The following is a 17,697-nucleotide window of genomic DNA, read 5'->3' as shown; positions in this document are numbered from 1 at the left end:
GGACCAGAGAAGGAACACTATGACGGATGGGAGCATATGGAAAGACCACTGGTAATGATGATCTCACGTATGATATGAGCAAAGAGCTCGACCCCACATGAGATTATCAGAGCTGAGTTGGGAGCATCACCCATGGTGGCCGAGGCCTTGGTCCAGGCAGTGACTTTCATACATAGACTATGGGAGCTCCCCCAAGATAGATACCCACGGCTAGCCCTAGCCTCTTCTAGACAACTAGCAACAAACGGTGATAGACACTGTTGGTATGCTTAGATGAGTACATGGATGAGTCTACATGGGCTGCAGATTGATAGACTATCCCCCTTTGACTATAGCTTGGATTGCCCTACACTTGACCTAAGTCGATCAGAGCTAAACCATGTGATCAGAGCAAACATACTGAAGTTAGATACGGAGAAGACCTAGATCCGACCCCCCTCCCCCCATGGCACGAGGATGGCACACTACCAGACCCACTTCCTTCAGGTATCTGAGGATGGTTTCATCACCCGACCCAATTACATGGACACACAGCTGCCTCATGGACTACGCACAGTTATTGGTCAGGTCCGCACCTCATCCCACCACCCGAGGATTGAGACAGGCAGATGGGAGGGTATACAGATAGAAGAACGCATATGCCCACTATGCGACAGAAAGCCAGAGACAGAGGAACACTACATTTGCCAATGCACTGTATATTATGACATACAAGGTAGATACCACTGTCTGTTTCGAGAGGGTTTTGGACCCCTGAGACGGATCATGCAGTTTGAGGATCACAGATGCTTGGGATTTTTCCTCTTGGAGCTCCAAAGGCATAGAGCAACAATTCTACGGAGTAGGAGGCCCCCACAGCTCGGCTCACATAGACAGAGAGCAATCACTGACTTTTTCACTGATACATGACAGAGTATGGAAGATACCACTACTACTACCACACAGCCTACAGGAGTACATCATCATTGGACCTCATCTTCTGTAGGTGTCCCTTTGGATAGAGCAGTGGCACTTAGTTGATCTAGGCGCCCACATCCACCCGGACGAAGGCCTAGACATCGACACCACGGACAAATTAAAGCCATCATTGAGCACCACAGGAGACAGATGCCGAGACGCCTCAGCCATGCAGAGATACACCTCCCTAGAGAACAGACATATCATTGATGGAGAGTTTTCCTTTCTCTACTCTCACTTTCAGATCACTGACATGTTTCCCTTTTATAGGACACTATTTCATTCTTTTTCAGTCTTACAGGCATGTTTTTCATATTTTTCTCGTTCCAGATGAGAAACACACCATCGTTGTATGTACTGCTTTGGTCTCATAGGCCACATTGGCCTTTTAGAGACGTTAATATACTCTCTCTCTCTCACTCACTCACTCACTCACTCTCTCTCTCTCTCCCTCTTCTCGCCTCTCTCCCTCCCTCTCACCCTCACCCTCACCCTCCCCCCTTCCCAACTCTCTCTATTTTTTCCTCCCTCTCTCTCTTCTCACCCCTCCCTCTATCTCTCTCCTCACCTCTCTCTCTCTGCCAATGCTTCTCTCTCTCTCTCTCTCTCTCCCTCTTCCCACCTCTCTCTTTCTTCTTCGCCCTCTCTCTCTTCTCACCTCGCGCTCTCTCTCCTCACCTCTCTTTGCCAATGCTTCTCTCTCTCTCTCTCTCTCTCTCTCTCTCTCTCTCTTTCTTTCCCCTCTCTCTCTCCTCCCTCTCCCTCTTCTCACCTTCCTCTCTCCTCTCCTCTCACCTCTCTTCCTTTGTCTCTCCTCACCTCTCTTCCTTTGTCTCTCCTCACCTCTCTCTATCTCCCTCCATCCTCTCTCTCTCTCTATCTATCTATCTCTCTCTCTATCTCTCTCTCTCCTGCCATGGTAGCATCTAGTCGGACTAGTCAATGAAGAAGATGGGAAAGTTGCAGGTCATTAATGGTCCCCCACACGCCTCTCTCTCTCTCTCTCTCTGTGCCATGGTAGCATCTGGTTGGACCTTTATTCTTGTGAAGCTCTAGCCCTTCCAAATGTTGCCCCCGCATGATGTTGGTCATCTCCTCTCTTCTCGAGAGATGTAAGTTACTAATGGGATGGAGTTGGAAGATCGTTGGCTTGTTTCAGTTGCCACCATGTGGTACACCCATCGATGGATAGGCAATCTGGCAACGCCGCTATTACAATGTGAGGCGGGCCCTGTAGCCGGGCTCCTTGTGACTATCGTGGATGATTCTAAGGACCTGTTGTGGGTGCTATTCCATTCCCTGGGTGCCCCTCAATGCATAGCCACAAACCTCACTGATGCCATTGGAGAGAGAGGAAGGATCGATCTATTAGAGAGAGAGGGAAGATCAACGATGGCAGGTCCCCCCACATGTTGTGCGTGCACAGAGAGAGAGAGAGAGAGAGAGAGAGAGAGAGAGAGGCATGAGAGAGGACTTTTAGGAGAGAGAAGAAAACTATGACACGGAGAGAGAACAATGGCTCACTTGCCCAATGCCCTCTATTGCCAGCTACTATGCATCGTTGCTTGTGCGTGCAGTTGTGGAGTGTTGAAAAGACTGTTGCATGCTACTGCTTGTGCTTGTAGATGTGAAGTGTCAAACACACACAGACACAGAGCATGTACGTCTCTCTGCTCCCAATCATTTACAATCTTTTTTTTGTCAAAAATAATGGAGCAAAGCTTTGAGATCTCTTACAATTGGCTTCTTGTGCCTTGACCATGTGCATTTTGAGCTATATATGCCATGTCTTATATACTATCTCTTCGTAAACCCTCTTGCCATATGAAACATGCCTAAGGGTGCGGAGTATTATTGACACTAGGGTAAAGGGGCCAATAAAGTAGCGCTCTCCAAAAGGAAAACACACCTCACCCCAATTGAGTGACAATTGTACAAGAAATATATGGCTTTTTTAGTCACTTAACAATATAACATGAATTTTTTAAAATTACCGATGAGCTCCAAACAATTGAGCCATGTAAAATTTTTTATATTTTAGATTTTGTAAAACCCTAAAGCAATGCATCCTGGAGTGTCACTCTATTGGCCCTTCATTGCCCCTCTTTTATGAAATTTTCATTTGTAACTAAAGTTACTTGATAAAAATATCAAAATATCTTAATATTTTTCTTTGAGCTCTATATAATATAAATAGTTTGACTATTAAAAAACATGTATGCAACTCACTTGGAAATTTTTTTAATAATGGAAGATTGTTAGATGCCAATCTATTGGCCTCTTTATCCTAGTGCAAAGGATTTAATGGCGGAGGTGGATGAGTAAAAGGATCTAAGCAGCACACGAAAGCAGACATCGGAAATCCACCGTCGAAGAGGAACCGCGTCGCAGCTCGCTCCCATGAATTCCTCACTTCTACTGCCCCATTCTGTGAGTTCCTGTATCCATCCTTGTGCTTCTTCAGCAATGGAAAAGAAACTGCCGGATACTAACACGTATGTATATATATGCACCGTGCATATATGTACGTACGTACTTATGATGTAAGTATGGATGGTGCTTGCATCCATAATTCACGCAAGCGAGCAAGCGCTGATCCTTGTATCTATGTACGCATGTAAGCAAGCAAGCACATGCATGTATGATCCATGTATCTCTGTACGGTGCTTGCATTCATAATGCATGCAAGCAAGCAAGCATAGGCAATATGATTCTTGTATCTATGTATGCATGTATGGTGCGTGCATTCATTACACATGGAACAAGCAAGCACAGTTATCTCTAATCCTTGTCTCTATATATGCATGTAAGTATATATGTATGGTGCATGCATCCATGCACACAATCAACCGAGCACATGCAGGAATGTATCTATGAATAGTCCAAGTTCTTCATTTGGGGCTTTCTGGACGATTTGGACATAAAGAAAGTATGCATTCTTGAAAGCTAAGTCATTTAATTGTTATAACTACTTTAGACACACTTCTCAAATGGATGCGTTTCATCAAAGTTTTTTGATTTCCTGAATCAACTTTATATGTAGTCTATTCTTCTTAAACATTTGTAAAGTTAAGGAACGAGAATGTCACGGAAAAAAAAAAAAACTATGTATCTATGTATAAGAGTATGGTCATGCATGTTAGGCTATGTTGTCTTTGCCAAAGACTCTACTTTCAAGTTAGATAGTTTGGAAAACTTTTATTGGTTATCTTTCTCCTTGATATCTATGGGTGTTGTGGTTTGGGAAACTCAACCGTCTTGGGCTTGCTAGCTCTTAAATGGTAGTGGTAGATCCATGCATCTAAGCGCTTGCAATGAGTGCAAAATGTATTCTTTTTAGGGAGTTGTTGCCAAATAGGTCTAGATCCTTAGGTTCCATTGGAAGAAGGTTTGTTACCCTCCTTAGGGCTTGCTTCCCGTCTTGAGAGTTCTAGCCACCTTTGGATTTCCCCTTCAAAGAAGAGATTACAAGAGACCCCTCCAAAGTGGACAATTTCGGGAATATCTTTTTGTGAACTTGATCATGCAACCTTGCATAATGCAAGAGTTGACACTCAAACTCATAAAAGATTGGTAGGTAAGGTAAAGAGACGTTTGGCTTCATAAACTAGAAGTATTTTGAAACTTGTTTAAGAACAATTAAACTTAATTGTCATATGACTTTGGGGAGCTAGCGGTGGTAAACTCAAAGTGTAGTGACTAATCATCTTCTTCCTTAATGGATAACTCGTGTAGCTCATGATTGAGATTATATATGAATAGGATGGTGGACTTAGGTTGTATCAAAAGGGAGGTCATTAACAATTGTGGGATATTGGAGGCCAATGCTGCCCAATCAATGCACCACAAGAGAAGTCTGGAATAAGTAGGGTGGTTGGGTCAAATAGAGCTAGGAGAAAAGAGTTTAATTAGAGTAAGAGTGAATGAGAAGGATATTTGGTATCACCAAGTTTCATAACAGCAGCATATTTTGAGCAGATGACGGTATCATGGGATACCATCGAGGAGAAATTGTAGCCGAGGACGTGGAGCATAGAGGCTAGAAGTAGTACTAGACTTCGCCAGTCCGATCTAGGGTAACATAGCGTAGCAATAGCTAGGCCTATCTATGTATTTATGATCATACAACAACCATGAAATACGACAATGAAGCTTGTGTCCCAAATATTGGCTACTTGGAGGCATTGTTGGGTTCAATATCTTGCCACGTAGGGCTTGATAAGATGACTCCAATGATTAGATGCGACTGAAAGCTGATCACTTGTATGCTAACCCTACCAAAAGCATCTTCTTTTAGGATCACATTGAATATCTATTACTAATTTTTTTTGGAGAAATTTAAGAGTTTGTTTAATAGTTTTTAAAATTAAAAAATGATTATTTTGAGAAAAAATAGAAATTTTTCTTAATAGAAAATTATGTTTTTATTAATGATATTTCATAGAGAAGTTAAAACTGCTATTTTTGAGTTTTACAAAATTTTCTAAAATTTAAGAAAAAAAGAAAAAATAATTTAATGATAATTTCTAAAGAAATACTTACATGACACATTATGTTTATTAGTCTATACAAAACAAGAATATATGTGCTACGTTGATTTGTGCCTTCCATTGACGGATATGATCAAGGTGGGAGGGAGTGAGGGGGGTATCCAACAGAACCATCATAGGATAGGTATGTGTGCTCACTTGTGGTAGGTGTGAGATATGATGTGCATAGGTGGCATTCTTGACTAAAGGAGTATGGGGGTGCAAAGTGGCATGCACTTGTGGATACATGACATGTGGAAGTGATAATTAAAACGAACTTGGAGCTGAAATAGAAGATCCTAATTCTATTGTACTTGACATTGAAGAAGTTGAACCTAATGTGGATGATGCAAGTATTCAATCTAATCCTAAGCTACTGAAAGCCAAAAAAAAGAAGAAAAGAGAATCAAGTATTATATGAAGAGTGAGGGATGGGAGGGAATTGTTATTGATTAGTTTTAACAACATGCTCAAATGAAGTAGAAGGTAGAGTAACAAGTATGCTTGAGGATATATATATATATATATATATATATATATATATATACACACACCTTTAGGGCCTCCTCTATGGACATTGATATATTGATATTGGTCATGGTCTCCATGGTGGTTTATAGCCGGGTCTTGCAAAGAAAAAGGAGCAACAAAGAAGGGTTTTAGTTCATACAAATTAAAAGGATTATATAAACTTGACATTGGGCTAGCTACGATGAAGATGAGAGTTCACCAATCATCCCAAACATGGTACATCCTCCTTGAGTGGAGAGGTGGCCAGCCTCGTGTGAGGAGACTTTGATTGATGCACAACTCCTAATGCAATGTGAAGCAAAGACAAAGGGGTAGTTGGAATATCTTCTATGCATGTACTTCATGGGCATCTCAATATTTGGTATGGTAGATAAAGATGAGGGGGTGGATGCATTTCCTCCTCATTGAGAGCATAATGCTATTAGTAGATGTGTGTCTTGTATAATCATCTCCTCCTTGTGAGCCTCAATATGAATTAGGTGAGGACATTAGGAACTTTGACACAACCTTTGTCCACAAGTTTCTCTCCTCTAGACACCTTAGGTGGAGGTCCTTTCGAGATATGTCTTGATAGCCTGTTTTCATTGTGTTTCAGGCAGGCAGCAATGTCATGTGGCGAGATAGAGATCTTTCCATGGGACAGCATTTTTGACAGCGTTTATGGCTAGGCGGCTAGATTTACCAGTTGGCTACGTTTCATGCCTCCTACCCCCATGCCACTGTGTTAGTTGGACTATTATCACCAGCCCTCCTCATCATTTTGTATCCATCCCCCTTGCCTCTATTTGGCACCCTCACTAATGCTTTATGTTGTCTTTAGGGGGCTGGGAGAGTCCAACCTTGTACCTTTAGTTTGCTGGTTTTGTTCCTTCAATTTCACATCATTTTTTGTTTGATAACAAAAAATTCTATTATAAGACCTTGGAGAAAAAACCATAGGAAAGATATGCAGTACAAGGAACTTTGTAATGAGTTCCTTGCGGAGAATGTGAATGTCCCATCCACATTCTCCGCAAGAATGGGCGAGGATGCAAGGCAGCCCTGAGTGCATCGCATATGGGAATGTATGGGACAAATCCCTATGCTATGCAGTAGCCAATGCATGGTTTGCAAGGTCCAATGTATTCGGGTATTGCTGGAAATGTGCAAAACCCTATGTCCGCCAGCATTGGCTTGATGCTTGGGGCACAAAGTAGCATGTTTCGTAATGCATCTGCGCCTTTGAATGTTTATGGGCCTTAAGAAATGAGTGCTGGTCATGCAAATGCTCTGTTTGGTGTATGTCTTGATGTAAATTCAGCAAATGCACCCTTTTTGCAGCAGCTAGTGTATGATAACTTGACACCCAAAGGGGCAACAAAAGATTATGACGAGGGTGAAAAAGTGGTGAAGTTTGAGTCCTTTAGTGGTGCACAAGATAGGCAAAAAACTTTTGACTTTCATTTAGCGGTTTGGTGCAGCCTATTTAGGGGGAAACTTCATCAAGTCCTCCAAGATTTGAAAGGCAGCCACTTTCTTGAAAGGGAATGTATTGTAGTGGTGGTCCACTCTTTTAATGCAAGGAGCACTGTCAACGTGGGTACAATTCAAGTAAATATTTTGCATTGAATTGGTTGACAAGTACCTTTCGTGTGGACATCATGACAGTTTGAAATACGGTGGATGCTAAGGAATGTAAGAATTTGGAGCAATATAATAAGAAGTTTTGGGATGCATTGCTGCCCGTCACTTTTTATTGCCTTGTATCCCTTCATGAGTAAGTGGAAAAATATGTTTGTGGGCTGCCCAAAGGAATCAGGGATTTTTGCATAAAATCCACTGTGGCTAGTATGTCTCAACTCACAGAGATTATTGCTACAGCAAATACTTTGCTGTGTGGAAAAGATTCGGGCTTTGTAGAGAGTGGGGAAAAGCTGAGTAAAAAGTTGTTTAAGACTGAGAAAAGGGAAAGATTTGAAAATCAACTGAAAAGAGGCCAAAACAACAAAGAAAGGGCTAAAAAATATTGACATAATGTAGGAAATGGATGGCTGCAAATAAATGTTTCATTTGTGAACAGGAGTCACATTGCAAGGGATTGTTCCAATAGGCAATAGCTAGAAAAATTAGAAAATTAGGGAGATCCCGAGGGAAAAAAGCCTAAAACATCAGTGGGATTGGTGCACAATGTTGTTAGTGACCAGCCCAATGATGATGCTATTGAGTTGTGCAGAGCATGGGGGAAAATTAGGGATTAACATGCATCGATTTTCTTTGATAATGGTGCACGAGCCAACTTTATCTTTGTAGACATAGTAGCCCCCGTCTAGGAATGAGAGAGCTCTGATGAGATGGGATCCATGGGGAAAGTTGGAATGGTATATAAAGGCCATGCAGAGTCTGTCACACCACTTATTGGAGAGCTTTGGTTACATATATAGGATTATATGGACAGCAAAAAGTTCTTCATTGCTCAACTTGAGGGTTGTGATGTATTACTTGGAATGCCATTGTATCATCGTATGCATGCAATGATTGATTCTTGTGCAAAAGAGATCACTATTTAGTATAAGAAAAAGACACTCACACATAAGGGAAAGACACTCACACTTGATGTAAACTTAAAAGGGAATCTGTCCCTGTTGTATATGCAGTTGCCTTTTCTAAAGTAATGAAAAATCATCTTGATACAACAATTGCGATTTTTGAAGTAATGAAAAATCATCTTTTAGCAAAACTTGGTTTTTACTAAGGATAAGGATGATAGTGAGAATGTTGGGACTATGTCTAAGTTAGAGAAGAATCACATGTCATTTTTGAAAATGTATGCTAATTGGTTATCTCAGTCACTTCCAGGGCAGCTACCGCATGAACGGCTTGAAGATCATGATATAGATCTTATCCTTGGAAGTAGCCCACCTAATAAGCCACCCTATAGAGTTAGTACAGCCTAACAGGAGGAGATTATGAGTTAGGTAAATGAGTTGTTAGAAAAAGGGCTGATTCAGTCCAACTCATCTTCTTTTTGTTCTCTAGTGCTTTTGGTATTGAAAAAGGATGGTTCATGGCGTATATATATTGATTATCATGCCTTGAACAAGATCATGATAAAGAATCGGTTTCCGATCCCTTGAATCAATGATGTTATGGTTAGATTGCAAGGGGTAGCCATATTTAGCCATATAGATTTAAAAAGTGGGAATCATCAAATACTTATTAGACCAGAGGATGTGCCTAAGACAACTTTTAGGATATCTTTTGGGTTATATGAGTTTCTTGTTATGCCTTTTGGGCTTACGAATGCTCCTGTCACTTTTAATTGGATGATGAATTACATTTTTAGGCCACATAGAGGATTTGTGAACACTTTCTTTGATGACATAATTGTCTAGTCAAAGAATGAGACAGAGCATAGAAGACACTTGGACATTGTGTTCAATGAACTGCATAAGAATAGGCTAGTTATCATGACAAGAAAAGTGAATTATTTTTACATGAAATTCACTTTTTGGGGCATATTGTATCGGTAGATGGTATTTGCATGGAACCTACAAAGGTTGAGGCAATACGATCATGGCCACCTTTTAAAAATATACATGATATCTGCAACTACTTGGGTTTATGTTCTTACTATAGGAAGTATGTATGTGGGTTTGCTGAAATTGCATCTCCATTGCATGCTTTGCGAAAGAAAAATGTGCTATTTAGATGGATAGCAGTGGAAATTTCAATAATAGAAAAATTAAAGGAAAAGATGAATTCAGATCCTGTGCTTGTGTTGCCGAATCTAAGAAAGTCATTTGTTGTTCATTGTGATGGATGTGGTAACAACATTAGGGCTGTTCTTATGTGGGATAGTTGTGCTGTGGCCTATGAGAGTCGAATTTTCCACAATGCAGAGAAGAATTTGCAGGTCTATGAGAAAGCGCTTGTGGTTGTAATTCATGCACTATCTACATGGAAACATTATTTGTTGGGGGTTGATTTTACAATGCAAACAGATCATCAGACTTTGAGATACTTTTTGATGCAAACAAAGTGTCAGAGAAACATATGAGATGGGCAAATTTTCTCTCTATGTTTCATTTTTAGATTGTACATATTGATAGTGAGAAGAATGTTGTGGCTGATGCACTGTCATGTAAGCCACAAATTTCAGCCATCAACATGGCTTATCACACTGAGTTGGATGCCATGAAAGAGCAATATGCTACTGATTTGGACTTTGCTAATGTTTATGATTAGCTTTGCAATGGCTAGAGGCATGAGCACATTGTGCTTAGAGATGGATTTATGATAATGCATGGATGACTATGTGTCGCAAAGCAGTTGAGGCCTAGAGTTATCACTGAATGTCATGCTCCTTCATATGTAGGACACTGTGACATTAATGTGACATTAAAAGTGACATTTAATGTCACGTTAAGGTCATAAATATGGAATGTGACATTAAAGTGACATTTAATGTGACATTAAGATAAATCTAGGGGAACAAGCACGAGAATGACCGTCCGGGCTCTTGGGCGCCCGAATGGGGTTAAGGGGAGCCTAGAGAGTAAGAGAGTCCAAGAATAGTAGGACTCAAGAAAAGTTGACGGCTGGCAGAGGAAACGAGGAGAGAGGTGCCAACACTTATCTAGGCGTGGTTGGGAGGAGAATAGGCACTCGTGCTCAGGATTTTGTTCATCGTTTTCTTTCTGTGTTTCCCGAATCATCTTTCATTGGTATCAGAGCCGACATGTAGTGTCGTGTGGATGTGTGGATTTCTTCATCGATGGTTTGGTGATTCGTTTTTGTCGACGAGTTGCCTGTCCACCATTCGCTAATTAAGCTGAAGCTCGCCCGCCAGCATTTCTATCGATGAGTTGCCCGCCATCAGTCGACGGGTTGCCCGCTAGCATACCAGTCGCGTGAAAGACATTTCGAAGAAGAAATATGTGATATGCCACGTCACGTAAGTGACTTTTTTTTTGGGTGAAACGACTAGCGTAAGGCGAAAAGGGGATTCGTCTCTGGTCAACGCCTGCAGAATGAACCAGCGTGAGACAAAAAGATTTCGTCTCTGGTCAACAAAAGGTGAGGCGTCAGCTGCATCAGTCGTGAGGCATCAGCCGTGAGGCAAAACGTGATCTGATAGTGATCAATGGAGGCAAAATGTGAAACGTGACACAACTGTTGTCACGATTGTTGTGCGTGAGACAACTGCTGTGAGACGGACGGAAAAATGTCATACACGACTGAAGTCAGGAAATTGAATTTCCAGCATGATTGCTTCACTGTTCTAATCCGGGAAGATAAAATCTGTTTCTTACTCTTCGAGTTTCTTTCCAAATCAACAGCCACTGCCTGCCATTAAAATCAGGGAAGTACTTTACTTTGTATGCAAATTTCTTATTTTTGCTTTCCAATTCCAGTGTATTAATGGCAGAAAGAGGGAAAGAGAAAGTAATGGAAGGTTCTAGTTCTGGGGACCACCCTATGGTAGATCCCCAAGAACCAGAAATACAAGAAGAACAGTGGGAAGAATTTTTTGCTACACGAGAGCAATTTGATGATCTTATTGCTCGTGTGCAAGCTCAGGGGGTTCAAATGGAATTTTTAACCCAAACACTCACTGAAATAAAATCTCAATTAACTTTATTGTTGGAAAGAAATAAAAATAAGATAGAAACCTCAGATGTCCCATCTTCATCGAAAGATTTAGATGTGACTATGCGAGATCCTAAGGAACTCCAACCTTACCATAAATTGAGGGATAATCCAGTTCTAAAGGATATGAAACCACCTCAATTTTACGGGGAGGAAAAAGATAGGAATAAAGACACAATCTTTAATTTCCTCCAAAAATGGGAAGATTTACATAAATTAAAAAATACACCACCACATCTCCAAGCACTGGAGGCTAGTTTAACTTTGGGGCCCAAAGCATATAAGTGGTGGCGAACTTTAAAGGAGGCGAATAAAATACCTGAAACTTGGACTCAATTTGAATCCGTCTTTTTGAAAGAATTTCTTCCTGAAAATGAAATGGAAAGAAATTGGGAAGATTGGGATTATGTCAGACAAAAGGGAAGACCCCTGCTGACATATTTGGAGGAATATTGTGAGATAATCCTCAAACTGGAAGGAATAGATGAATTCCAAAAAACAAGAGGATTCATTAGAGGACTAGATAAAGCCTATAAAAAGGAAGTAAAACGGAGTTTACCTAAGACGTTGGAAGAGGCAATTAAATTTGCATTAATTTATGAAGATAGTATGCGTCCAGGTACACTCACTAGTCTCACTGATACAGAGCCCAAGTCTAAGGAATTGGAAACCTCAAAATTTGTGGGCAAATTTAAAAGAAAAATGCCATTTTTAAAGGGTAAAAAACAACCTTTTGAAAAGAAACCATATATGAGGCCAAAGTTAAGTCCTGATGACTTTGATAAGGCCAAAAAAGAAAAGTTGTGTTTCAATTGCCTATCCCCTAACCATGCTGCTTGGAATTGCCCTTAAAAGAAAAAGGGGGAAGACAAAGGAAATGATAAGGACAAGGGCAAGGGAAAAGAAAAACAAATCCATGTAGTGCAGACCTTAGAATTAAAGGGCCATGAAAAGTACAAATCTTTAGAGGTCTTGCACATGGATGTACTACATAAGTGTTGTATGTCAACTTCTATGTGGCAGCCTACTTTTGGGCCACATGATTTACTTAGAGTACATGGATTGATAGCTGGAAAACGGGTTAGAGTCATGATTGATGACTCTGCCACACATAATTTTATAAATTATGCACTTGTCAAAAAATTGAAACTTCCCCAACAAAACAGTGAGCATCAATATGTTGTTCGTATGATGCAAGGCCAAGACAATAAAATATGGGATACAATGGTATCCAATTTGGAAATTGAGATTCAAGGATATAGATATAAGCTTGATTTCCAAATAATGAATATGGAAAGAGCTGATATTGCTCTAGGGAGGGAGTGGCTATGGGGATTGGAACCATCCTTAAAACGTAGCTATCACCATAATACACTGGAATTTGAAAGGGATGGTAAGACTTTTGTCATTCAAGGTGAACATGAAGTATCTGATAATCCTTTGCTGTGTTCTACTGAAGTTCAGAAGCTGATAAAGAAGGAAGTTTGTGAGGTATATATGCTATGGTCTCTTCCTGTACAGACTACTTTTACTTTCTGTAATATAAAGCAACATTTTTCTTATGTTTGTGAGTTGAATGTTAATAATGAATTGAATAGTTTGTTAGATGATTTTAAAGACGTGTTTCCTTCTGATTTACCAAGTGGCCTTCCACCAGATAGGGGTGATGTAAATCACCCAATTGATATAAATAAGGATACACACCCAATTTCAAAACCACCGTATAGGTTAAGTGAAACACAGCATCAAGAAGTTGAAAGACAAATTAAGGATTACCTAGATAAAGGGTTTATTCAACCCAGTAATTCACCTTGGGCTTCACCAATTTTATTGGTGAAGAAAAAAGATGGTTCTATGCGACTTTGTGTTGACTATAGAGCCCTTAATAAAATAACGGTGAAGAATAAATTTCCTATGCCCAGAATGGAAGATCTTTTTGATCAATTACAAGGGGCAAAATTCTTCACAAAGATAGATTTAAGATCAGGTTATCACCAAGTAAGAATTAAGGCACAAGATGCTTCTAAGACAGCATTTCGTACTAGATATGGGCATTATGATTTTTTGGTGATGCCTTTTGGCCTCATAATGCACCAGCTACTTTTATGAAGCTGATGAATAGTGTTTTACGGCCCTATCTAGGACATTTTGTAGTAGTCTTCTTGGATGATATCTTGATCTTTAGTAAATCAAGAGAAGAACATTTGGAACACTTACAATTAGTATTCCAATTGTTAAGAACACATTCCCTTTATGCAAAGAAAACTAAATGTGAATTCTTTGCACAAGAGGTCAAATATTTGGGGCATATTATCTCGAAAGAGGGAATCAACATGGATCCAGAAAAAGTAAGGGCAATTATTGAATGGCCACCTCCAAGGAACCTGGTAGAGTTGCAAATCTTCCTAGGTTTATCTGGATTTTATCGTAGATTCATTCGAGATTATGCCAAAATAGCTGTTCCAATGACAGACAAACTTAAAGGAAAATGGAAAAGTTTTAATTGGGGAACAGATCAAAATAAAAGTTTTCAAAAACTTAAGGTAGCTATTGCTACAGCTCCAGTATTATTAATAGTGGATCCCAATAAACCATTTGTGGTTGAAGCTGATGCTAGTGATAAGGCGGTAGGCGCGGTCTTATTACAAGAAGGTCGACCAGTTGCTTTTGAAAGCAAGAAATTAGATCGTGCAAAACAGAATTATTCTGTTTATGAGAGGGAGCTATATGCAATAGTATATGCAATGAAGAAATGGAGGCACTATTTGTATGGTGCCAAACTTTTGATTTTATCGGATCATGAAAGCATTAAGTGGCTTAATGATCAACCGGATTTACACGGGCGTAAAGCCAGATGGGCCGAACTCCTCCAAGAGTTCGAGTATGAGATAAGATATAGAAAAGGAAAATATAATATTGTAGCTGATGCACTCAGCAGAATGCCCATCATTAATGAAATGAGTTTTACTCAGTTTACTTCCAACTTGCTTGAATCTTTAAAAGGGAAATGCTAGGTTGATCCGGCATATTCCAACATATGGGAAGCAATAAAAAATGGGGATCCAAATGAAAGTGCTTCTACTGAGGAAGGAATATCTGAGGATGTTCAACAAGGAAATGGAGCATCAGGGGTTGCTCAAACTGGATTCAAGTGGAAGAATTTTACCATTGATAATGGTTATTTACTCTACAAGGGTAGGGTATGTGTCCTGAAAGATATAGAAATAAGGCGCTTGATACTCTTTGAGTGTCATGATACCCCTAGTGCGGGACATCCGGGAGTTAATAAGACTTATAGTCTTATTAAAAGGCAGTTCTATTGGCCTGGAATGAATAAGGACGTCCTTGACTATATGGTCAAATGTAATAAATGCCAGGTTAATAAAGCTGAAAGATTAAAAATGGGAGGACTTCTCCATCCATTAGAAATCCCTTCGGGAAAATGGGAGAGTATCTCCATGGACTTTATTGTTACTTTACCTAGAACACAGAGGGGGCACGACTCTGTGTGGGTGATTGTGGATAGGTTAACCAAAATGGCTCGGTTCATTCCAACTTCAACTGATGTTAAAACACCAGAATTGGCCAGATTGTTCGTAGAGAACATATACCGATTGTATGGCCTTCCGTCAAATATAGTTTCTGATCGGGATAGAAAATTTGATAGCCATTTTTGGCGTGCGGTATTTAGGAAATTGGATACTAAACTTAGCATGAGTACGGCGGATCATCCGCAACCAGATGGGCAAACTGAAAGGGTTAACCAAATTCTTGAAGATATGCTTAGGGCATATGTAAGTAAAAGGCAAACTAATTGGGAAGAGTATTTACCGATAGCAGAGTTTGCATATAATAGTGCCAAGCACTCTTCCACCGGATATAGTCCATTTATGTTAATGTATGGGTTTCAGCCCAGAGCTCCTTTTGCGGTAGGACTGCATAAGGAAAAGGTTCAGGCAGCTAAAGATTTTTTGGAGGATATGAATAGTATGTTAAAATTTGCTCAAGAAAATATTAAAAAAGCTCAAAATCGCGCTAGAGCATATGCAGATCCTCACCGTAGAGACATTTCCTTCGAAGAAGGAGAATTGGTCTATCTTAAGGTGCCTGAACAAACTAAAACTATTAAAAAGGGACAATGTCCAAAGCTTTCACCAAGGTATTGTGGTCCTTTCATAATACTTAAAAAGGTGGGAGAATTGGCTTACAAGCTCCAACTACCCCTTGGTAGTAAAATACATCCAGTTTTTCATGTAAGTAAATTAAGGAAGAAGCTGGGTGATTTGGATAATCTAATCTTAAATGATGATATTGAGGAGTTATTCTATGACCAATCTAATCCACATGAACCAGAAAAAATATTAAATGTTCGTAATAGACAAACGAGGAATACTATTTATCAAGAATGTTTGGTTAAGTGGAAAGATTGTTCAGAAGAAAGCTCAACATGGGAGCGAGTAAGTACTTTAAAGAAAAGGTTTCCCGATTTACAGCTAGACCTTCCAAGTATCGTTTTCGAGGACGAAACCGATTCTTAAGGGGAAGGAAATGTGACATTAATGTGACATTAAAAGTGACATTTAATGTCACGTTAAGGTCATAAATATGGAATGTGACATTAAAGTGACATTTAATGTGACATTAAGGTAAATCTAGGGGAACAAGCACGAGAATGACCGTCCGGGCTCTTGGGCGCCCGAACGGGGTTAAGGGGAGCCTAGAGAGTAAGAGAGTCCAAGAATAGTAGGACTCAAGAAAAGTTGACGGCTGGCAGAGGAAACGAGGAGAGAGGTGCCAGCACTTATCTAGGCGTGGTTGGGAGGAGAATAGGCACTCGTGCTCAGGATTTTGTTCATCGTTTTCTTTCTGTGTTTCCCGAATCATCTTTCAGACACAGAGGTCTTGATGTCATAGTTAAGGTAGTGGAGCATTTTTTTAATTGGCCAGCTTTGAGGCATGATGTAGAGCTGTTTGTCAGGACATGCATCACATGTCAAAAGGGTAAAGCATGACAGGCAAAAGATGTCATGTCTTACCTATTCCAGATAGGCCTTGGTAGAGCATCGCATAAAACAAAAGCGGTAAGGTTTAAAACCTATAAGGGATACATATTTTTCTTCTTCATAATCTCTACCAATCATTCCTATGCAACCACATTTGAAGATGTGCTTTGTCTCACTAAGTTAGATGTAAGGAAAAACATGCCAATTATTATTTCTGTTTCCATGCGACATCAATGTTAATCTATATTTAGTTTAATAAGACACGTGATCTAGGCCCCAATACACTTGTGAGATGGCCAATTTTGTGTCATCAGAACTAGGTGCAAAATGAGACAGTAGCTTTTTGCTTATAGATCCTTTTGTGGTACATATGAATGTATTGATACACATGACCATTTCAAGATTTGGGCTACTTTGGGGCGGAAACACTTTGGATCTGATAATGTTTGGTTGTAATAGTTGGCTCTTTGTATTGGTAGTTGGGCTATGAGTTTCTCTTGTTTAGAGCAATTGTGGTACCTATTCTCATGTTGCCTCAAACAAGAGGAATTGCCTTGGTGTAGAAAGGGCCAATGACCTTGTTATTGTATCGGCTATAGGCTTCAGCCTATGTGACACTTCATTTCTACCTTTTCATCATTTCATTGGTGCCTTGAAAGTTTGCGTAGTTCTTGTGTCTTAGTATTAGATTGTAATTCAAACTTCAATCTTCAGCAGTTCAGGTGTATGACCACTTTACTGTTTAGCAGGTCTTTGTTTTTTTTTCTCGTATGATTTAGCCTAAATTGTACAGCCGATAGGGTTCAGCCCCTTATGACACTCTACTTCGAACTTTTCATCATTTTATTGGTGACTTGAAAGTTTAGCACATATGTTTGGACCCTGGCATTTGCACTCCATGAGTACACCTTTCTTTGAATGTCTATCATTAAGATTGAATTGATATCTTCCAAGTTTCAGATATTCTTTCTCGGATATTGTTTGTAATTACACATGAAATGAGAAAATGCCTAAGCATTGCCTTTTTTCATATGTGTCTTGTATGCGGT

The 17,697-nt window shown here is 39.9% G+C and overlaps 1 protein-coding gene across 3 annotated transcripts in view; it reads left to right on the top strand.

The window, feature by feature from the left end:
• The first annotated feature begins 3,232 nt into the window (after positions 1–3,232).
• LOC148032807 (hydroxyacylglutathione hydrolase 2, mitochondrial-like) overlaps positions 3,233–17,697 on the top strand; it is a 96,619-nt gene continuing 82,154 nt past the window's right edge. The window contains exon 1 of one of the 3 annotated variants that reach the window (XM_087683479.1): positions 3,233–3,387. In XM_087683479.1, coding sequence (XP_087539605.1) covers positions 3,358–3,387 — 30 coding nt within the window. In that variant the 5' untranslated portion in view covers positions 3,233–3,357. The remainder of the gene's footprint in view (positions 3,388–17,697) is intronic. The other 2 variants (XM_087683480.1, XM_087683481.1) reach the window with 2 other exon arrangements.

This window comes from Lygodium microphyllum, chromosome 8, assembly GCF_053477565.2.
Source record: "Lygodium microphyllum isolate KBCC chromosome 8, Lygodium_microphyllum_v1.1.10, whole genome shotgun sequence".
Lineage (NCBI taxonomy): Eukaryota > Viridiplantae > Streptophyta > Polypodiopsida > Schizaeales > Lygodiaceae > Lygodium > Lygodium microphyllum.
The sequence above is the reverse complement of the archived record's forward strand: the minus strand, read 5'-3'. Positions and strand labels throughout refer to the sequence as shown.